The 23,451-nt window shown below is 46.8% G+C and overlaps 1 protein-coding gene across 3 annotated transcripts; it reads right to left on the reverse strand.

The window, feature by feature from the left end:
* Positions 1-485: 485 nt before the first annotated feature.
* Positions 486-23,199, reverse strand: sv2a (synaptic vesicle glycoprotein 2A). 3 transcript variants are annotated; one of them, XM_061675308.1, is made up of 14 exons: positions 23,043-23,199; positions 19,113-19,840; positions 13,618-13,798; positions 13,399-13,550; positions 12,630-12,763; positions 12,117-12,206; positions 10,715-10,822; positions 10,173-10,261; positions 9,896-10,060; positions 9,684-9,817; positions 6,560-6,766; positions 5,503-5,662; positions 4,767-4,981; positions 486-4,166 (listed from the first exon to the last, which is right to left on the reverse strand). In XM_061675308.1, exons 2-13 carry the CDS (start codon positions 19,717-19,719, stop codon positions 4,798-4,800), a joined length of 2,211 nt encoding a protein of 736 aa, XP_061531292.1. In that variant the 5' UTR covers positions 19,720-19,840; positions 23,043-23,199; the 3' UTR covers positions 486-4,166; positions 4,767-4,797. The 3 variants fall into 3 exon arrangements, with proteins under 3 accessions (XP_061531292.1, XP_061531290.1, XP_061531291.1); XM_061675306.1 differs by having other exon boundaries at positions 486-4,981; XM_061675307.1 differs by lacking the exon at positions 23,043-23,199 and adding an exon at positions 22,837-23,023 and having other exon boundaries at positions 486-4,981.
* Positions 23,200-23,451: the final 252 nt, after the last annotated feature.

Below are 23,451 nucleotides of genomic sequence, written 5' to 3' on the forward strand. Positions count from 1 at the left end.
CCCGCGTGAGGATGGAGTGGTACAGAAGATGGAAGGATGGAAAACAATACACACACAAAAATCAATCAATAAATAAATAAATCACATACGGGGGCATTAGCTGTCACTCAAAACGAATTAGCCAATGGGGATGCAGTCCTCATAAAGCTCACCCATCCGAGCGCTTTGTGCCAAAAAGAAAAAGAAAAAAGTCAGCAGCACACGCGCGACAATCGTCATCCCAAGCAAAACAGATTTTCATTGCATGTAATAACTTTTTTTTTTTTTTTTTTTGCTTGAATTTGATTACATATCACAATGTCTTAATTTTTGCTTGCAATTCAAGGAGTTTTGTACGATAGTCTTGCTTTTTGTGTATTTCTTTTTTGGCACAAATCCGATTCGATAAAAATCTATCGCGTACAGGAAAAGGCGAAAAAAAATAGTTATCATAAAATAGAAACAAAGCAAAAAAGGGAAGAGAACAGACAAAGACGCTCTTTTCATCATAACTTTTATTCTTTGTGTTTTTTCCATTGTGATTCTAAAGGGTTGGTTGCGCAACAAGTGCAAACCCCATGATGAGATTTCAGAAAAATATCACACAGCTTTTTAACAAAACCAAAGTCTCACTTGGGTTTACTATGACCCATAACGTTGACATATTTACTTATATATTCCATTCTCTTTTTAAAAAAAAAAAAAAAAAAAAAAAACACACACACACACACAAAAGCAAAGACAACATACAGAATTGACACTTTTTTTTTTTTCAACCTTGATATTTATGACTGCACACACAGTTGGCTATGCTTACAATGAAACTACACATCCTACGGCACAGTACACACTGACAAAGGCGATCGATACTTTGCTACGTTGAATGACAATGGCAATCTATTGGGACAAAAAAAAGTCTTTAAAGGACTTTTAGTGTTGTTTTTTGATGCTCGCGGACGAAAAATATCCAGACAACTTATTGCTTTGTTAGCTTTTTGCGTTCGTGACTGGCTGCTGTTGCCGTGGCAACAGATTCTTTGTACAAAATAAACCCTGAACATAAGTTAGGTAGCCAAGGCTCCGGGAACTTGTAGTTCTTGGCACCCGAAGTTCCGGGAACTAAAGGGTTCCGATCAGATACGTTGGTTCGAAAGTACAAGCGGGATGTTCTTTCTACCCCAGAACTCGATTTAAACAGACCAGAGACAATCTGAAGCTAAAGTTCCAGAGACATTCGGTTCTCGCTAGCTGTGGTTCCCGGAACTCGACGGATCCGATCAGATACGTTGGTTCAAAAGGACTGGCAGGGGCCTTCAAAAGTTCCTAGTTCTGGTGTGAAGTGACTTGCAACATTTTTATTGTTGAGCAATCAAAATGGACAGTTACCTTGAAATCCTGCTCGCCGTTCGATGCCTTTTACGTTTGTTTGATTTGAATTTTTGGACATTTTGAGTTGAAATCTGTGAAAACGGACAGTTCCCATATCTAGAGGTCACATGACTGACAAGCGCACTCTAAAAAAGGTTCCAAGAGCTATCTTATTGTTGTTTCGTTACACTATTATGATCATTTGTATGTACATATTTTCATATCTATAGAGCACAGATGGCGTGTGGCGTAGAAAACATTTGGCAAGAAATAACGACATGACAAATGGCACACTAAAATAATGATTTTTTTCAAAAATCAATCAAAAATGGAACCGGCGGGTCCAGAGCTGCTTTGTAACTATGATTCAATTGTCTCGTTTGGTAGAATTTGTGCTCTTTTATTTTGGCGTGTGCGTGTACGCATGTACGTTTAGTGCAACGGGCCGTCTGCATTCGAACTTTATTTGCAAAGCATCCGCAATGTATTCGTACACCACATTTGACACATTTTCTCATGTTACAACTTCATGCTAAAACTGATTTTTTTATTTATTTTTTTAATCCTTAGAATTCCGCATACATCATCCGTGAATGACGCCATTATTCTGAAATGTTTTATTTTTTCTTAAAAATGAAAAAAATATATATATATATTTTACGCATTTGTCACCAAGCTATTTCATTGGAAGCATTTATTTGGCCAACCTCCCAGTAGCGAGAACTAAAAGTTCCATGAACATTACCTTCAGATTGTCTCCCTTCTATTTACATTTAAATCTTGTTCTAGAAAACTGAATACATTCATTCCCTCACAATTGCACACATAACACTCCATTGTGACAAATGTGATTGCTTCAGTTGAGTTGTTTTTTTCAATACATGTGCAAAAATTCTACTCAAAGAGTTTTCTCTTGACCCCAGAATGACACCGCATAACAAAATGGACTTCTGAAGCTTAAGATGCACGAACTAGGAAATGACACTTTGGTTCCAATTTTGGTGTTGTGTGATGAACTTTGAGGGAGGGCAAATGAAGTCATAACATTTTCCAGAACGACATTAATGTAAGTAGATGATAGGTTCTGGGTACCTGGAGTCAGCGGAACAATCCAATCCAATATTTGATGACAAATATGCAATTTCTAAAAAAAAAATATATATATATATATATATAAACGACAATCTTGATTCATATTGTCAATATTGTGGGTTGGGTGCAGAATTTTGAGGGGGAAATGATTGGAATGCATTTTGGAGTCAGGCTGTAACATAATAAAATGTGCCTAAAGTGAAGCGCTGCGAGTTTGCAAGTTTGCAAGTTTGGCGGCCACCCTGTATATAAAGTCGCGTTCATCATATATGGCTGCTATCCTACAAAATGGCAGTTCGGACATAAACGATGTGAACGAACGTACGCGAATGAGCTTTGCCGAGTTTTTTTGTTGAATCTACCCTGTGCTGTTATGCTCTCAGCCCTTGGCAGTGAATCTCATTGACAAACGTTATTAGCGCCACCTATTGGTCGAGCCCTACGTGGTACGTCTAATTCGTTGCTGTAATTTTGCCCGAAAACAAATCTGGAAAAAAAATAACACGATGGGCGATATTGCGCAGGAGGGTTAAATAGTGCACGATAATCACGCTAACGTTCAACATTCACTTCACACAGGTCATGATCATCATCATTATTATTATATACTGTATATTAGCCTTTCTGTCATGGCTGACATACGTGACAGATACCTTGCGGTACAAGCCGATAATGTGGTTTTTCCACCACGCCATCACGTACTAGGGACGACAGTATTCCTTGGGTCCAAGAGGAGAAGCTAACGTTAGCGTAGCTTTAGCTGTATTCCACAGTGTCCACTTGGCTGCCCTCAGTCTCTTCTTGGATAAAATGGGTTTTGTTTCTCATGCATCGCTAATGAGGAGAATAAACACGCACGCTAATTTTACCTTCGTCTTAGTTCTGAATGCTGCAGCAAAGTAGAGACTGCGGAGTCGGGCTGTTGAAAATGTTTGGAATCGATTATTCTGTCGATTTCTCCATCGATTATTCCAATAATCAGATCGCAGTTTAACTTCCATTAAAGTTTATTGCAAAACCTTTCGGGGTTTTTGCAATGAGTGTTTATTAACCGATCACGGGCGGTTGTTGATTTGGTATTGTTTAATGATGAAACAAAATCAAACAAACAAGAGTGAAGCAATTTGGTGCGAGAGGGTGTCCCGGTTTGCTTTTTCAAAGTGAGAGTAGTTTGGTGTACACTTCTGAGGCGGCCTTCGGGTTCAACTACACGTTCTTCATACTACACCTGCAAATAACCATCATTGTCATCATAGAGTCAACTATTTATTTTTATTTTTTTGCCATGAATTAATGATGATTCAGTTACTGATTTGGTCCATAAGAGGTCAAAAATCTGCAAAAATGTGGATCATTGTTTTCAAAAGTCAAAGCAGATGTTTGCAAATGTCTTCTGTTAACTGAGCACAAAAGATAATCAGTCTGCTTTCATGGTGGACGACAGAAATCTGAGAATATTTGCTGAGGAGAGGCTGAAATTTGAAGTTAAACGAGGTCTCCGAACGATGACTCGATGATCAAAATAGTTGTCAATGAATATGATGATCGATTAGTTGTCGATTAATTGATGAATTATTACGCCTTTCCTGAATTCTAATGCTGTTACATCTTGCCGTCCGCAGTCTCCTCTTGGACAAAAGCGACCTCCCTTGATTTCCTCCGTTGCTGTCGTCCGTTAGCCTCGTTACGACCGATGCGTTCAACGTCGCGTGGTTTCCGCGGTTTCCCTTTTGCAGTGGAAAAGCATCATTTTGAAAGTGCCTGTCCTCATATCTGTTCCGCACATGGTTTTGATGCTTTTGGAGCTCCCGATAGTCATACACGTACATGCAGCACACGTCCATACATACGTACACTCGGACATGTAGAAGGCGAGGCGGGAAAGGTACAAAAAAAAAAAAAAGGCCTTTCTTCACAAAGGGATTCACGACATGAGAGCACGCGCACTCACGCTACGCTTGTGCTTTGAATGGACACTCGATGACTTTCAACTTGCGACGGTAACGATTGTAAATAAAGTTTTCAACGGGCAAAAGGAAGCTTCGTTTCGCGCTGCGCCCACCGCAACAAAACAGACCCCGAATGCTTCATTGGCAACAGAATCAACACCAATGAAACACCTCAAAAAAACAACGACCACAACAACAAAAAGAGAGGCATCAAATCAGTAAATATTTGTGCGTGTGAGTGGCTACTGGATTTTGCACGGCTCACCATCGAGAGCCTTCCCGGTTCTCGGACCCCCCGCCATCCGCCTCTTTTCGGGGGGGTCTACAAATTGCGTCATGATTCCATTCAAACCAATTGTGACTAAAGCGCCGCCTCACCTGCGCAAGCGCCCCGGTGGGTGGCGTTTGATTATTGCAGCACCTGACCCCTCGTCTCGGGCAGTTTGAGGGCCACGAAGCTGCCGGCCGCCAGCGCCCCCGAGGCGAACAGGATGGGCACGGCCTTGGTGATGCCCACGAAGGACGTGAAGATGCTGATGCCCAGCACGGCCGCCAGCTTGCACAGCGCGTTGAGGAAGCCGAAGGCCGTGGTCCTGAATGCGACGAGTGGACGTTAGTGAAACATATCCGTTACAAGTCAGATAAGTGCTGCGACTGCTACGTTACCTTTACGTGTCTATAAATCTATCTTTCTTTCTTTCTGTCTGTCTGTCCATCCATCTATTATCTATGAATATAGCAATCCATCTACTCATCTACACATTTTTGCATGTTTTCGAGGACGCCCAGTAAGATCAGGCGAAGGGACCTCTGCTGAAAATGAGCCCTCCACCTGTCTCGGCCAGAGGTGGCTACTAACGACTTACATTTACTCAGCCCGCTTCTCACTTGAGAAAACACCTGGCCGTAAATTGCAGATCTTTCTATTGATCTGTATAAATAGAAAAAGAAATCTGTATATACATATCTCGCGATACACTGTCGAGCCACTTGGTAGCAGCAGAATAGCATAACTACAAAAACTAAATAATAAGAAGAAAAAAACACCCAACCGACCATGACGTCACTTCAGCCGTCCGGCTCGTCAAGGAGAGTCGTCCGTACATTGACGTACCTCTTGTCGGACGGGTAGAGCTCGACGGTCAGCACGTCCAGGGCGTTCCAGGAGGCGATGCTGATGCCGCCGAACAGGCAGAGCAGCGCGATCATGGCCGACTCGCTGTTGCCGAACGACAGGAAGAAGCAGCTGACGCAGGAAATCACGCTGGACCCCGCTACAGAAGCAAAAAAAAGATCAAAACGTTGGAAGCGGGGCGGGGGCAAACAACAGCAAGGCCAGAAAGGCCTTCGCTGCTGACTCTCATTGACTCCCAGCATTCCATTGCGTTCATTCGGTTGCGTTTCTCACGGCCGTGTCGATCTTAAAAATGTTTCGTTCAACTGGATTTCGGCCTCGATGTGTTGCCGTGCCAGTCTAATCTGGCCAAGGCCTTCAGAACCAGTGCCGGCCCATACGGAGGGAGCCGCAACGCTACAGGGAACCACTACTACAGGTGGGAAATATGCACCGAGCCCTGCTGCGATTTGGGAACACTCGCAAGAAACTGTCATACCGCCTAAAAAGGGTTGATGACTGTCCATAGATGCCAAGTGAAGCTCCTCAACTCACTTTATTACTGTATTGCTTTGGGCTGAGCACAAAAATAGCCAAAATATGCATAACAGAAGATTCCCACCAAAACAATCTGTGAATGCTAAAGTGCTTCTTCAACCAATCACGTTTCAAATTCATCCTCACAGGGCCAGAGCGCGAGCCTCAATGACGTCAGCACTGTTCTGTCCTCTAATTGGTTGCTCAGAGCAAAACTGGTCACAGCCAAGTCGGAAGAGCAAAACATGTCTGTAGCACTGCGGACACATTACCACCGCTGAGTTGATTTCAATGTTGTGGTTTACTCACATCATTAGATAAATATTGAAAGTCAATCACTCCAGATAAAGTATGTGGCCCAGTTTTATTTTTGATGTTGATTTACAAAGTAGTCCCAATGTGATAGTGGTCGTATCGAGTCGGGTCAGTCTCCGCTGAAGGCCTAGGAACCAAACGCACGGCCGTCACGCCACCGACAAACAGTAACGGCGGACGCCAGTCGAGCAGAAGCCGTGTTTACCGAGCATCCTGAGCCGGCCGATCTTGTCCATGAGCAGCGCCGACACGATGTTGCCCGGCAACACGGCCAAGGTACCCAGGAAGCTGACAAAGTAGACCATGTAGGCGTTGTTCTCGTCGCTCACGTCGCTCAGCAAGCAGCCCTCCTTGTTGTGCAGGAAGGTGCTGTTGATCAGCCGGCTGTTGACCAACCGGTACTTGAACAGGTCTGGGGGGAAGGTAGGGTGGGAACCACAAATACCGGAAAGTGTTAGACCAGACGGGTGGTTAGAGGAGAGGGACTTCGGGGAAGTCTACCAGTACGAGTTCCAACAAGTAATATTAGTTGAGGTGTAACTTTTGCTGTTTAGTTGGACGGACCGCACTATGGGCGAAAGAAAAATGGCAGCAAAAGGTACCAAATGTAGAGATGTCAATGCAGCAGAAAGGACCAAAAACAAACAGTCAAAAGGGGTATGAAAGAAACATATGGTAAAAAGGTAACATACACATCTTTATTTTCACATTTAAAAAAGAAAACATGCCAATAAACTCGTTATTGCACACAGGTAATGTCTAAATGGTTGTATAAATTGCCTTGTCCTCCAGGTGATTCTAGCCTAGTAGTAAAAAAGAGAAGCAACCTCGCGGAGAAAGGGGATCGAGCTGAAGAGTGGACTTACGAAGTGGACCACATCACAGCTAAAGTGGCTGACAGTAGCTTTGGAGGCCCCAGAACCCACAAAAGTGTAAAGACTGGTACTCTGGTGTCTCCGAGCTCGGTCAACGAAATGATCTTGGAATTGTGTTCCACGGAACTTGTTTGTGACAGATCCAAGATGAAGCAGTGGACAGTAGCCAGGACCCACGAAGAAATCCAAAATCAAAACTGGCATTCTGGTGTCACAAAGCAGGGTAAATGATTTTGGAGCTTTTCTCGGTTTTGTGCTCCACATTGTCTCTCAAATTGGTCTTCTATGTCCCTCATTAGAGCTGAAGCGGTGGACGGTAGCTTTGGAGAGTGAAGAGGACAGTGTGCGCCAAATTAAAGATGAGGTTGTGAACAGTCGCTCTGGAGACCTCACAACCCAACAGAGAAGCCAAAGTCAAGATGGACCTTAAAGCCGGGACAACGGAATGCTTAGTAGCATTCTGATTCTGGAGGTTTGCCTGGAATTGTGTTCCACCGTCCTTGGTTGTGGAAAGGGGGACTTTTCTCTGACACATCCAAGAGAATAAAAACAAGACTGGCATTCTTGTGCCTCAAAGCTGGGTTAATGGGATGATTGTTAGGGTATTGAGCCTGAAGTAGGTTTTCTTGTTCTCGTTCCACAGGTCTCTAAAGAGGGACTTCTTTGTCCCAAATCAGAGCTGAAGTGGTGGACGGTAGGTTTAAGGACTCAAGAACCCAAAGGAGAACTAACCAAAATCAAGATTGGTATTCTGGTGTCTCAAAACTGAGTCAGTGGAATGATCTGTAGCGTTCTTATTCTGGACAAGATTGGCTTGGAATGGTGTTCCACGGGTCACTAAAGGGGGACTTTGTGCCACGTCTGAGATGAAGTGATGCACAGTAGCTTGGGAAACCCCAGAGCCCACCAGGGAACCCAAGGTCACGATGGGTATTAAAGCTGGGACAACGGAATGCTCAGTAACCAAAACCCACACTGGCATTTTGGTTTTGTTTTATATGGTGCAATATTGTCAAGGTGTTTGATGACAGAAGGTAGCAGAGTGAGTTTTGGGTCTGTTCGAGGTTTCTTCCCAAGAGGGAGTTTTTCTTCCCTCCGTCGCCTGGTGCTTGCTCATGTGGGGTTCAGTTGATCTTTTAATTAGGGAGGGGTTTGGTCTTTGACCTGCTCCATGTGTAAAAGTGCCCTGAGACAACGTCTATTATAATCTGGCGCTATAGAAATACAATTGAACTGAATAGCTTAATTAGAATTAGACTCGTCTGTGACAAGTGGACTTTGCGGTGCTTTGAGTGCATCAAGGAAGCAAACAGTAGAGCAGAGGAAACAGGATAGAGGACGGGAAGAACAGAAAAGCAAGCAGGCGATGTTTGTGCGTCAACAAAAACATTTCCACCCGGGAGCCGTGGAAAAGCTCCACAGCTCTCTCTAAGTAAAATGAAACAACGGTAGTGGCGCAAAGGAAGGCGAGCCGAGGAGGCGTCGAGAACCTCGTGAACCAGTTGTTGAAACGGATGCAGGGATCTGTTGTCTTCAGGTGGTCGTAACACAGGGTAGCATTCCTCCAAGAGGTTTCAGGCGATAGGAGAAAGAAAAGTTCTGGCAGTCTCCAATGACTTCCTGATAACTGGCAATGGCACGCGTGGTTCAGGTGAGACCCTTTTACCCCAGAATATCTCCTCATCCCAGTTGGGTTCCCGTGGATCAGCCGGGTAAGCAAGGCGTAGAAGCTTCCCCAAGTCGGGGTCCGGGTCGGCAGGGTGGGCCACAGACGGGAATGGGTCAAGGGAATCCTGCCTGTCTTCTTCCAGAATCAGGAGATTTCCTTCGCAGGGGATCTCGAAGAGTGTCTCCAAAAGTGATACGCAGTCCTTAGAAGCAGGAGAGCCCAGATACTGGCCAGCAGCTTTGGTTACCATAGACCCGACCAGGGCACCTAAGATCAACACTGGCATTGTGCCGTCAAATTCTTGTGTTGTCCAGTCCAGTACAACTTGTCTACATTTTTCCAATCAACGATAATTCCGGTGACCATCAGACACCGCTGGCGGCTTTGGTGGGTCGCAACATGAGAGCTCTGCCATGACATCAGAGAGTGGCGCCACGTTGTCATCAACATGACAACGTCAAGCTGTGATGACCCGAGAAGAAGAATTTTGCCATCAGCGAGAGCTTTTGCTAACTCTCACAAATTTTTGGGCTTAGTTTGTCCACCGGGTTCCCGCACCTTGAGACAGGCACAGCTCCAATGGTTGGGTGTTAAGGCACGGGATCCGAATCCGCTTTGGCTGCATAATATCCAGCGACATGAACCACTACACTACCAGTGCCCTCCACAACTACTAACTGTACAAGATCAAAACTTGTGGGTCAGGTGGATAAATCCTGAGCCACCAAGACACCCAGTTCCGCTTTCTGCTACGGAATTGGGTACTGTAGCCACGCTTCCCTTACCTGTGTTGTAGAAGAGGGTGGCGATAAAGGTGCAGTTCTTGAAGAAAGTGTTACTGGAGGTGATGTCCTCAAAGTAGCACTCCTCAAACAACGAGTCCTCGAACACCATGGACCTCATTCTCAGATTCATGAATCTGGAAAGCAGTCGAGCCAGGCCGGTTTATTCCCCCAAATCTTTCCGACGGCACTAGTGTTGGCAGTCGTTGACTAACTTGTCGTTGAAGTACTCCCCCTGGCGGTGCACCTGGTTCTCCAGGGTGAAGTTGAAGGTGACGTGCTCCACCTTCTCCTTGACGAAGACTTTGGTGCGCGAGGCGTACTCTTGCTTCTGAATGTACTTGATCATGTCGGGGAACCATACGGTCAGACCATAGTAGCTGGGACGGAGAAACAAAGTGCTCTGTTCAAATGTCTGGTAAACGAGGCTCACTGAAGTAGATTGTACACTATGTTCCTCGGTCATTATAGAGTCTACTGTGGTGAGATTACCTAAAGGACATGGAGAACCAGACGGCCATCATCATGTAAGTGGTGCGGCGGTACTCAGGGGAGAAAACCGTCTGGAAATTACTCCACACCTGAAGGATCACATGGACAGAGCATATTAATATCAATTAGTACTGTAAGTAGCCTATCTGTCTCAGCTACCTGCTTCTGATTGAAGGTTTTTTGAGGATCCCTACGAGGAGTTCGTCAAAGTCCAAGCCCTGGAATTTGCCCAAAAAGGCTGACTGTAATTGAATAATTTCATGCAAGGGTTCTTGAAACTTGTTTTTTTTTTGTCCTGTTATGATAGCTATAGCATGTCCATCGGTGAAATTAGTTTCAGGGGCTTTTTTTTGTTTGTTTTTACTTGAGAAGAATCCTCAAAATGATCACGAAATTTTGACACCATGATCTGCTGGCGCTAGGTGGCATAAGCTAAAAACGATTGGGGCTCATTTGGGCGAATTCCCTGGCAGGAGTTCGTCAACCTCTGAAATCTTTCTGTCCAAAAACGCGCACATTTCCCGTGATTACTGTTCGCATACCTGATGGAAAAGGGAGGTGAGCTTGATCCTCCATTTCTGATGCCAGGCGGCGCCGTCTCCCAAGTTGACCAGCTCGTCCATCTGCTTCACCGTTTTGATGGTGGTCACCTGACATCATTTGAATTCAATTGAAGCCAAAGAAAATATGATAGATAAGATTGCGATTATAAAATACACTTCTCCCAATTAGGCTTTCAGGTAAAATTTCAGGATGAACCTAAAATATACTATAAGCTGTAGAGGTGAACTGAATTTGACATTTGAATGCAAATGTCCAACTGTTCATCCATCCATCCATTTTCCATGCCGCTTCCCCCCCCACTATCTTTGACTTGCTGTTCTGTAACAAGCAGCTGAATGGCAAAATTCACAACACGTGGTCGAAGCATGAACGGACCGATACATTTCCTGGCTCAATTCAAATTGGCTGTTCACATTTCGACATCATGACACCAAGATGACACCTAAGTAAGGCCTGGTACGCACATAAGGATTTTTCCAATCTGAAAATATGTTACAGACCATACACATGAAGGTTAAAAAAAATCTGGCATTTAACAGTTTTGGTCGTATTGTCTGTGTTGCGCTCCAATAATCTCGACACGGCACTACTCATAAAGATTCTGTTCTACCACTGAACGAAAAACCTCCGAGGCAGAAATCCCGCGAGATCGCACAATCTCACACAAACGAGGACGAGCAGACACTCCGAGGTATGCGCCGATGTTTGCCAAGTGTTGTGGGAGGGACCGCAGGCCAGAGCGGTGTAAAATGACAATGTTGTACAAAAAAAGGACTTGCTTTGGAAAATACTTCTTGCCTTCTGGGGAACACGCGTTGATGCAAAGCCTGACATCGGTCGGGTGTGTCAAGTTTGATTTGACTTCTGGTCGTTTCCTTGTTAGTAAGTCGGCACTTTGATTGGCAACATTCCTTTCCGTGTCACAATTCGCGTCGTCCTGACTCAAGGGGAAGTCGGCTTTGGTCGTAATTATCGAACGCATTCAGTGTTTAAGATTGTCTGCCTCGATCCATTCCGGACTCAATTATGGGGACAAAACCACTCTTAACAGACTTCAGACGAAAAGAGAATCTTATAGGATAACCTTCTCAGACATAAGATGGTCTGGCATTCGGCGTCCTTGGTCGGTGAGGTGCAAACTCTGCAGAAAAACAGCCCCATTGTCTTTATGTGTGTACCGGGCTTTACAATTGATCAGTATGAGGCTGCAAACAAGAAGCGGTGACTGAGCTTAGCGTGTACAGTTGCCATCAGCAGGTTGCTACATCGAGAGTCAAAGGGACATACGAGTGGACGTCCTTGAAAATGTTCATGGATCAAACGCCTGTTGTGAATTTTGCCAGGTTTTTTTTTTGTATTGTATGAATCATTCCGACTTACAGAGAAGACCCTCTCCGGATATCCTTTGGCCCTCATGTTGGTGTCGTGCACCTGCTTCAGAATCATCCAGGCCTCGTCGTGTTTCCCATTCTGGACGTGCAGAAAGAAATGATCGTACGTTAAACACTATATACACCGGGTATGTCATACCAGCCAACGGTGTCGTAGTGAAGCAGCATGAAGCTAAAAGTCAATCAATAACAGTAGGTCCATATTGTATTCGTCCACTGTGTCTCGGTGTGTCAGGTTTCAAATGCTCAGGGGTCCCCTCGTATATATTTTTGTTGCTAGAACCTTTCAGCCCACGAAACCAATCGTGTTGGGGGCGTGGGGTCTTGATTCGAGCCTGGCTCTAATGACACGCATAGCTTACACGAGGATCCAAGTTACTGACTGGCGAGTGGGGTGGCCATCAAATGGAAAGGGGCACCACCCCTGGGCACCCCCTTATGGCGCCCCCGCACACGCTGAGGAGCTTTACTGTATTTTCCTGACTCAAAACGTTGGCCTGACCTCCAGGTAGAAGCGAGGGCTCTCGGGCATGGTGGTGAGTGCAGAGATGGCCGCCACCGAGGGGAAGGCGCACACCAGCACGAAGACGCGCCAGCTGTGGAACTGGTAGGCCGAGCCCATCTGGAAGCTCCAGCCTGAAGGTGGCGAGAGAGCAATCGTGTATCCGCAGTCAGTTTAGAGTAGCCTCTTTACAAGTTGACAGAAATAAGGAGAAATCTGAAAATTATGACAAAATGAGCAGCTGTTGAATTCACGAAAAACTAAGTTGGGCTGAGTTCGGATCCGCCGCTGCTGAAGTGAGGTGAAAAATGTAGCCATTAATGTTAGGGTTCTACAATGCCCTGGCATGTCAGCAAGGAGGACCGTAGTTGCTGACGCACTTTCAGCCGTGAATTAAACACCACAATCCGTCAAGTACAAAATGAGAATACTCACGAGGAGCAGACGTTCACACTGAAATAACCCGCCAACTAAATTGACTCCAGTTCCTGACGTCACTAGGCCACACCCCTTAAAGGCACACATCAAACAAATACTACAGTGCGTAATACGTAAAGTAATTACACTTTAAAAATATGTTTACTTATTGGGGGACTGGAATGGCTTCATGGAATTCAAATAATACGGAGCTAATTAATCGAACACGGATTCGTTAATCTAATTCGATTCATTAATTAATCTAAATTGAGGTACTCCAAACCCTTTCTTTTTGTAAAGAGATTGGCCACCCTTTATTTCCAGAAAAATAGGGGAAAAGTAGAAATCTCACCGTAGTGTGGGATGATGGCCCAGGCCATGGCTGAGGCGTAGATGCCGCCGATCATCCAGAACATGCAGAGCCAGCTGAGGTGCTCCCCTCGCTTCTCCTGAGCCAGAAACTCAGAGTAGTAGGAGAACACGATGGGTATGGAGCCTCCGATGCTGCCACGGAAACAACAAGAAGAACTTCAGAAATCAGGTGAGGTGCACATTGCCGGCGTTCTCTTACCCGACTCCGGACGCCAGGCGGCAGAAGAGGAAGGAGCTGTAGCCTTGCACGAAGGACGAGAAGAAGGCGAACACGCTGTTGATGGACAGCGAGATGAGCAGCGTTTGCCGCCGCCCGATCCGGTCGGCCAGGCCGCCCCACACGAACGCGCCCACCATCATTCCCAGATATACGATCAGGCCTGATGGTGGGAGAGGAGAAGGAGAAGGAGCGCAGTGTGGTCGGATATCCATGGATATGGATGGAGAGTCCAAACGTTAGCCGCTGACATCAGTATAGCTGTTCAACATGAAATGGGGTGGACACAAAAAAGTCTGAAAGACTCATGCTGGAATTCAACATGAGGTCCACCGTTTTGGTTTGGGGAAAATTCTCCGCAGGATTCTCGTAAAGTGAAAAAAGGTAAAAACAACGACATCAGCCACATGGAGGAATGAGAATCACGGAACATTGACTGCCAACGAAGCAACAGATTCGGAAAAGCAACACGTCCCCCATCCATTTATTTAAGACAATTGTTTGATGTCGTCGGCTCCAGGAATAATTTGTGGCAAATGTGTCGTGTTACATCCGCGCATAAAACGCACCACTTCCTTCTGATCACAAAGTCTCCATTTGATCTGAAAAAAAAAAACCCACATTCGGGAAGGCTTACTTTTTCAGTTATCATTTTACTAGTTTCCGGGCCTTTGTTAAATCTGCCAGAAGAAGAACGGCCACTACACCCGAGCCTAAAGATAGAAACAGGCGGAATGTGGTGGTCTCCTGTGTGGCTGCTTTGTCAGTGAAACTCAATACAAACAAACAAAATACAGACGCATTTCAAACCCACTAACAACATCAGACGAAAACTGCTTCGCTCCAAGGACAAAATCCAGAGAAGCAAACCTAGCAATGCTGTATATGCAGCGCAGTGTAGTGAGGAACGCAATGACCTCTACATTGGAGAGACCAAGCAGCCTTTTTCACAAGCGCAGAGCACAACATGGGCGAGCACTTTATTCGGGTCCAGAGTCTACAATTCATTTGCATCGCAAAAAAGGGTTGTTCCTTTGAGGACGACGACGTCCAAAGCCTGAGGGTAGACCTCCCTCCGCATCAACGGGGAAGAACGTGTGTTGGTGGTCACCGGCGCTCAGGACAGGAGAGGACGTTCGTTTAAGGCTCGCTTGAGGTATGTTCACGTACCTTGAATACAATGCGGCTCGCAAGCAGGCAACAGAAACGTTATGTAGCCTAGCAAGCTAGTGCTAGCGCTAACGGTTGTACGTAAACATGCCGCCACTCCGTCGAAGCATGCTCTAAAGTTTCGGTGTGGCTGAAGTCATTGAATTACAGTCAGTTAGCACCCGTTATTTCTGTCACGTTGTAATGTTGCTTTGACCTGACTGATTCGAATCCACGATCTGACTCGAGCGGTGATTTCCAACCTTTATGGAGCCAAGGAACATATTTTACAATTGAAAAATCTCACGGCACACCAACCAACAAAAATGCCACAAAAATCGGATACATGAATTACTGTATTTACTTCCTGCCATCTAATAGAAGACCGTTCATTCGGTCGGTCACTATGCCTTACTGGCTTAAATAGAGGAAGCTACATTATTGATTGTAAAGATATATATATATTTTTTAGCAATTAAGTACACAAGTATATACAGTAAATGAACAGGTCATTTAAAGAGACACATTGCTCCATCTTGTGATCGTATTTTTAAACTCGCTGACCGGCCCCAAAAATCCTGATCGTGTAAAGCCGACTTGTAAACATGTACAATCTGACCAACTACGCCGAGGGAGTTGGTAATGAGGGTCCATTACTGGCACCAGCCGCTCGAATCCCTTATTTTCTACGGCGCCTACTAGTAGCATGTCTTTTGCGATACAATTGGCTGTTTTCGGGGGCTTTACCGCTTCTACGCTCTGGGATTGTAAAGTCTTGCGTTGAGCGTGCGCTAGCCGGTGGCACTGCTTCAGGCGGTAAAAAAGGATTGCTGACATTCATTCTCTGTCTTTGGATAAACATCCACTTGACATAATTTGCAGCGCACGCTACCGTGTTTCTTGTCAAAACCAAAAACAGCCGCAACATTTGCCGCCTATTGCGTCTCGCTGCTAATGTACTGCGCGCCGCAACCTAACGAAGAAACTCAGATGATTATTGGCTATTTGTAGTGTCTGTCAAAAGATGGACAAATGCAATCTATTGCAATCTCTCAACCTCGTCTCAAGTTATTTTGATTTTGACGGATCGTCGTAGCCCCTAAATCGCGAGACTCAAGATCCCCTCGTCGGTAGCTCAGCCGACGTCGCCTCCCCACGACTTGCGCCGTTTGCTACGGACTTTCTTGACTTCCGGCTCGAGATCTTCCAATTGAATATTCCATCTATTCTATTCACTTTGATCACATCTATGGCGATACATATTGTTATCGTTTTATCGCCCAGACCTGTGCTGTGTAAATCAGAGGAGCTCGCACGACGAATTCCTTCCGGCTTCTCCCAACACGAGAAAGCCAAACTCAAAAAGTCGCCTTCGAGTCGCCCTCGACGGCCGAGCGACCTCCGGAAGCCGGGGAGAGAGGGAACACTCCGATGCTATTTATAGTCACCCCTCTCCCTCACACATTCCCGCCCCCCATGTGTGCATGACACACGAACGAGCCTGCAGTGAGACACATCTTGACACACACACACACACAAAGCCTGGAGCTTTCCAGCATCGTTGTCACAGATATTCCATCGTCCTCCCCTTTCTCTTTTTCCCCTCCCCCTCCTTCCTCCCCAAGCCTACAGAGATGCTCAGCTGCTTCCTCCTCTTCCTCCCTTGTCTTGCCCCCACCATCCCTCCATCATCCCGCTCTTGTCATCGCAACTATTCGGTCTGTCTCTTTTCGTCAGCCTGTGCAGGTGGTGCTTTCTTGTCCAAGATGATTTCTGGGAGGTCTTTACAAGCCCAAAAATGTGATTATCCTGGTAAATATGGATGTATACGTATTTTTCAACATCATCCGAGAAAGAAACATTCAGCCCCTGACGCCTGTTTCACCAATGGATACGGAATTTGACGACCATGTCTATGATAACAGGACGCAAGAAAAAGTCTCAAGGATCCGTGCGCTGAATTGAAAAGGAAATCGTCCATTTTGGCTCAACGCAGACCTTTTGGCCAAATTCCATGGCTCATACTTCGAAGCTTAGACGCTAAAACTAATGAGCCCTCGACACGACTTTCACCAATGGACGTGCTATAGGATAGACGTGTAATCAGAACAAAACAAAATTGAACAGGGAGTCAGACATTTTGGCTGGAAACATACATTATGGGCGAATCTCAGGGCTCGTAGTTTCACGCTAAAAATGAGGAGCTGCCAACACCGGTTTCACCGATGGACACAAAGCTGCGTGGACATGTCGCACAAAAAGGGTCGGAGGACCCGTGGCTGAAATTGAGCAGGAAGTTGGCCATTTGAGCTCGAAGCAGCCATTTTGGACCACACAAAGCGGTCCATCATTTGGTAACGTAGCTAGAAAAGCTGCTCCAGTTTTCAGAGTGACGCGACCCCCCCGTGACCGGCAGTGTGCATCTGGTCAGCGTGCTCCTCTTGCCGTCACGTTGCTGCATTGCGGCGACGTCTCGCCGCGTTTTCTCTGCCACGCTCGAGTGAAGCACATGAGTCACACGCAGACACGCGCGCCCGCACACACATACACACAGCTCAGGGACTACACACCGATGCGTACACACGCACACGCTAGTATGCTAAAACGCGTGGCCGTCGCCGCTCCGGCGCGCACACGGCAATCGATGGAGGAGGAGAGTGAAAGTCACCTTGTCACTCCGGCACTGCGCCACCGACAGCGGCTGCGTCAGCCGCTCCGGTTGAAGGAAGCCTCGAAAAGACACCGGTAATTTTCTCATCGCCAAACAAAACTAAGGCGTACTAGCAAGTGGAAATTGCCTCGCCTCATCCACGCTAGTTCGGAACACGTGACCACGTTGCTCTCAAATAACCACAAAATGAAAAAGAACAGGTGGTTGGCCATTTTGGTTCGAAGGAGCTATTTCAGGGTTGGTTAGCATAACGGTTGGGGTTAGCGTTTAGGGGTTAGGGCAGGGAACAGCATGTCAACACCTCCCCCCAAAAATTTGGACAGTTCAAAGGTCATTACTGTAGCACGTGACCGAGCTGTAGCTTTGGAGGAGACAAGTTAGCTGGCACAATGGCGATTCCCGAAGTTTGTATGAAAATGGTAGCCCTTCGATCGCATTAATCAGTTCCTGAGAAATAGCTCAGCTTCAACAAGGTGGCTGACTTCTGCGTCAGGGTTTTGGGTTGGTTTCGGGTTTGGTGATTGGGTTGGAGCCCGAGTAAGGGGTTAGGCTGAGGTTAGGAGTTTGGTAAGGTTTAGGGTTCGGTGTTTAGCGGGTAGGGTTAGGGTTTGCGTTACGGGTTAGGTGTTTAGGGTCAGGTTCGGGCGATTGAAATATAATGAGTCACTCAGTCGTGCCCGTGGGGAAAGTCAGAAAAAGAATTAGACCCCGACCACAGTGCCGACTGCTTCAGCTTTTTCACAGCGGTGCATATAGACTTTGCTCTGTCGTCGTGGAAACTGCTGGTTATTATTATCATCATCATCATCATCATCATGATTTGTGCGCTGACAATCAAAAGCGCAACACTTGGTCAGAAGTGAGGTCAGGCACCGACGATCCGCAAAAGGTGGCGAACACCCACTCGGCCTTTTGTGCCGACGAGCTCACTGGGACACACGGGACGCTCCATTAGCGTCGAGACTGTTGACAGCTTGTCAATAAGTGTGTGCGCGCGTGTGTGTGTATGAGATGATAGATAGCGGCAGGGATGAAGCAGGTGGGATGTGAGTCATGTCAAGACTGCTTTTGGGTTCCGTTAGCGTGACGTGCATAGCTCACCCATCGTTGTTATTTTAATCGGCCTCGGTGGAGGTTTCCGCGACACTGAGTGCTCTTGTTTAGTTAGGACGTCTAGCTTTAGGGTTTGGGGTCAAATTTGGGGGCAATGATTGGGGTCATTTTAACGTGGATTGTTGCCCAAATTCATTGGTACGTTTGGGGCTTAGAGTTAAAGTGTGGTCGGGTTTACCGGCTTTTGGGGTAAGGTTAAGGCTAAGATTTTGGGTGGGGTTAGGAAATCCTGCTTAATTTCAATGGAAACATACTTGAAAAGTGTTAACGTTAGTATTGGGAATATCCTTGGAAGAAGCCCTCTCCAGGTACATCGCAGATTATACGGGAATTATTTGGGAAGGGTTGTGTTCGGGAGGGGGTTAGGTTTAGGTTAGGGTTTGTGTTTAGCATCAAGGTTAGGGATTCTCGCCTAAATACAATGGTCCCATTTTGGGAAAGGGTCAGGGTTAGTACTGGGAACGTCCAGGTAGATACGTCCACAAGAAACAAACCCCCGCAGGTGGAAAGCACCTTGGCGGAGATAAACGCGACGAACTCTTACCCAGCATGCCCTTGTTGGGCTCCGACAGGCACATGTCCTTTTCGGCACTGGGCAGGACGAAGCCCACCACGAAGATCTCCACGCCGTCGGCCATGAGCGCCAAGCCCAGCACGAAGTAAAGCGTCCACTGGAACTTTCCGTGGCCGCACTCCTGCAGGATGCTCTCGTACTGCTGGGCCAGCTCCTCCTGGTCCTTCCTGCGCTCGCCCTCGTACGCCGACAGGTCCCGGAGATGCTGCGCCTGCGCCGCCGCAACGTCCGCCTTGCCCGAGTCTCCCCGCGGGATGCCCTGGTACTCGCCCTCGTAGATCTCGTCATCCTCGTCGTGGCCCTCGGTGGAGTCGCTGTGGGCGTCGTCGTCATTGGCGCGGCTGTCGTTGCGGTAGTAGCCTCCGCCGCCGTCTTCGCCGCCCGGCACCCCGGCGTAGTCGTCGTCATCGTCTTCCTCCTCGAAACGCTTGTAGGAGCGGCGGGTGTACTCGTCGGCCATCTTGTCCACGCCGCGCCCCATCTTCTTGCCCACCTGCTTCTTGGCCACCTTGGCGATGTCCTTGGCACCGCGGATGAAGTCGGAGCGGTTGTCTCGGTAATGGCCGTCGTCGTCCATCTCGGGATGCGGAGCTGCTGGTTACTCGTTGCGTTCGGGATCAGGAGTGGTCCGAGCGCATGAGGGGTGACGTTGACTCTTGAAGGCGACACGCAGAACTCCTGCTCGTGTGCGCCCAAGCCTGAACAAACAAACAGGAAGGAGTTGATGCCAGAAACATCCATTTGAAACCGTTATATAGTGAACCCGAAACTCTTAGCCCACCTGCAAATACTGAAAATCCACAGAATAGCAAGGCCACGCACATGGGATGAGGGTTTTCAGTTGAGCTGGGGTTGGAAATGAGGCTTTCAAACTTGACGTAGGTATGTAACTATCATTACAAATTCGGGTTTAGGCATGGATTATGGTTTCAAACCATGCTTAAGGTTTGACACCAAGGTTGAGGTTTCAAATTAGCACTTCAAGGTACATGTTCAACTCATGTTAAAATACTAAATTTACAGTCCAAAACTCAGGTTAGGGTTTTAAATTAGTGTTACAAGCCTGTGTTAGGGTTTCTCAGTCGGGATTCGAGACTAGGTTGGGGTTTTGAATGACAGTTTTGACAATAAATTATGGTTTCAAGCCAGGGATAAGTTTCAAACTAGGGTTAGGGTTTCAAGACAAGATTAGGGGCTTTAAATAAGTCTGGCTTTAGGTTTCAAGTCTGGGTTGTTATTTCTAACAAGGGTTCGGGTTTTAAACGCTGTCATCAAAGTGCAGTAGATCGCTTTCGCTCGTACTTCACAAAGGCGGGATGTGTGCCTTCAGTCGGCGGGGAGTGAAAAGGATTCATTTCATGAGCGAGACAGCTCACACCTCGGCTAAGCGAGGTTAGCGCTTAGCTCAAACGTTAGCCGTTCCACACCCGTGCACAGGCACGCGCACGCGCACTAATTCGCTCTCCGCGCTTTCCGCTGACATTTTGCAGGCACGTGACGCGCGTCTGCTGCTCCGGGAACTACAAATTTAATAATCAACAGTTGATCCTATTTTCTTATTATCAATTGCGATCGGCTTTCTTGTCAACATCGTGTAGCACCGTCGTCACGTTAGCGCCAGCCTCAGTGTTACCACGGCAACCACGCAACTGATTCATCCTGCCTCCTTTCATGTCGTTATGTCGGCGACGGAAAGAAAGGACGCCGACGTGGGTGTCAAGGCAGCAGAGCGACTCTCGCGTCGGCTGCGAAGGAGGCGAGAGGACACCAATGTGGGTGTTGAGGTGGTAAAAGGACCAACGTTTGGTCTAACGGTGGCACAAGGGAACACATTTCGGCACAGAGGCAGCAGAGAAAGCCGACATTTGGGTGTTAAGGCAGCAAAATGACTCCCAAGTTGAGTGTTAAGGTGGCTAAGGACAGACATTTGGGTGTTAAGGCAGTCTGAGGACCGAAAGTAATCCAATTACATATGGATTACTCTTTCATTCACTTTGAAAAAAATGCATCGACATGACTCTTGGATGTTTCGTCGAAAAAGGGGATTCCAATCGTAGTTCGCTATGTTGGAATTAACCACATATTTGTTCATGACACACCAAAAATAAACTGATAACAAAACATGATGAAATTGAAATGTATATAATACACCTTTTTGCTAACGCTCGCGCCCACATCCGTGACAGCATTACGCTGCCGCCAGCCAGCCGCGACGCTAGCGGGTAAGTGCCGCGCCGCAGAGTGCGCCGATTCACGCGGACAGCCGACAGGAGACGCCGAAAGATGCGCTCCGTTTCGTCTTGGTGCCGTCGACCTGGCGCTAGCGCGACTTTGCCAAGACCGCCGCGACACACATCAAGCTCACGGCTAGCAACCCCGGAAGACAGTTTCTGTTCCAACATGGTTGTACGCAATCTGTTTTATTTTGAAGCATAGTATCTTTGGTACATTAGTAAACAAAACATAAAAAGAAAATACTTTCACTTTGGTGAAAACAAAAATGACAATCAATAAATCCAAATGTAGTAGAACAGTAAAAGTAATCCGAAGATGGGTAGCTACATCTCTGCTCTTCTCTCACTTTGTGACCTCAGGTCAAAGCGGAAACGAGCTGCTGTTACACACATTGACTGCCATTGACGGCTTTAGAAGTCAAATATCCATGTTAACTGGGAAGGCTGGCAGCGAATGAGTTTTAACCATGCTAGTTCGCTGCTTCGGTAGCGAGTCTCGTATTTGTTTCACCAATTGTAGACATGCTAACTCTCGCAGCTAGTTGTAAAGCGCTATACAAATATATTAAGGTTACCCTGAACTGACGAGTGGCGCTCTCGCAAATGTGATGTCGTACTGGAAGTACACGTTTTGCATTTCCTTCTACCGAGCCGTGAACCCAAACCGACCGCTTGCGCCAACAACGGGAACGGGAGAAGTCGGGTCACCTCGCAGCGCTGGTGGAAAGTCTCAGCGGTTTCGAAACCGTGTTTTCGCCATTTGTTCGTGAACAGAAACATCACTTTTTTAATTGGGATGATTTGTATTTTTGCTCTCCTACTTTCTAATCAATCGTCTACAAAGATAGGCTGGACGCTACCAAGTGAATTGCGGGGTGGGGGTGGGGGGGGGGGGGGGAGTTGGTAAGGGTGCAGCGTGACCTTAAATCAGAAAGCATTGTGTTCTGTGGACTTGCTGCCAAATAGCCCCGTTGAGTGTGACATCATAACGCGTGTGTGCGATGATGATGATGATGGTGATGATGGTGATGGTGCTGGTGTGAAGATGAGCACAAGCTCGGATGCAAATGAGCAACAACGACAGCGGCCTGGGGGGGAGACAAAGTTGCCAAATATCGACCGCCCCCATTGTGTATAAATATAAATCAATATTTCATGCATTTGATTTTTCATGATTCTCCCATCAAATATGTATTTTTTGGGGGGTGGGGGTGATGAACCAGCAGCAGTGATGCACAAGTGCACAAGACAAGGTCATTTTGAGGCACGACGCAGAGCGTGGGACCCCCCCCCCCCCCTTCCCCACCGGCAACTCACGCAATGTGTCACGAGAAATTGCTAGTAATCATCTAATGCGGTTATTATTAATGAGTATAAATGCAGGTCAATACAAAATGAAAGCACCCCAAAGCGTGCTCTCGACGTTCACCCTCAAGCCTCCTTCTAAAATGATTTATTACCTTTATTCTTTTATTTTTCCTTGGCGGAGGTACCCACACGCGCACAACGACGTCTCTTCTCTTTCCAATTCAATGGAGCCAATTGATGATGATTAGCCTCCTCCTCTCAATCATCCTCCATTGCCTAAAATTCGTTTTTTTCCCCTTTTCCTTAACACATCATGTGCATTTATGCGTATGAATAATAATGAAATCATGTTTCCTACCTTATTCTAATTCTTGATGTCTCTTTTCGTGCAGGCAATGTGAAGCGGCTCCTCTCTCCCGTCTCTTTCTTTCTTTTTTTCTTCTCTTCCCTTACTGGTCGACGTTCCGATGGCTGATGACGTCGTGGAGAAGGCCACGCCCGCGCCCCCCCCACAATCCAGCCTTCATCATGGAAAAAAAATCATAAAAAGAACAAGTGAGGTGTGTGGTGCGCGCGTGGTTGCGCATGCGCACCGGCCCGGCTTGGCGCAGTGGCGCGTGCACGCCGCACGTGCGCCGGGCTCGTGTTTTTTTATTTTTTGGGGATTTGCCCACGTCGGCGCTCCTGGGAGGCGCCCCTTGGTGGACACCTGCTTACAGCACGTGCACGGTGGGCCAAATTCGAAAGGTTCATGCAGTAGGAAGAAT

The sequence above is a fragment of the Phycodurus eques genome, chromosome 4 (assembly GCF_024500275.1).
Source record: "Phycodurus eques isolate BA_2022a chromosome 4, UOR_Pequ_1.1, whole genome shotgun sequence".
Lineage (NCBI taxonomy): Eukaryota > Metazoa > Chordata > Actinopteri > Syngnathiformes > Syngnathidae > Phycodurus > Phycodurus eques.

Excerpts from the sequence above, each read along its gene's own strand:
- sv2a (XM_061675308.1), bottom strand. The coding sequence starts at position 19,719 with ATGGACGACGACGGCCATTACCGAGACAACCGCTCCGACTTCATCCGC. Across the intron at positions 12,764-13,398 it reads GGCCATCATCCCACACTACG|GCTGGAGCTTCCAGATGGGC; the intron begins GTGAGATTTCTA and ends CGCCACCTTCAG. Across the intron at positions 12,207-12,629 it reads GCCCTCGCTTCTACCTGGAG|AATGGGAAACACGACGAGGC; the intron begins GTCAGGCCAACG and ends CTGCACGTCCAG.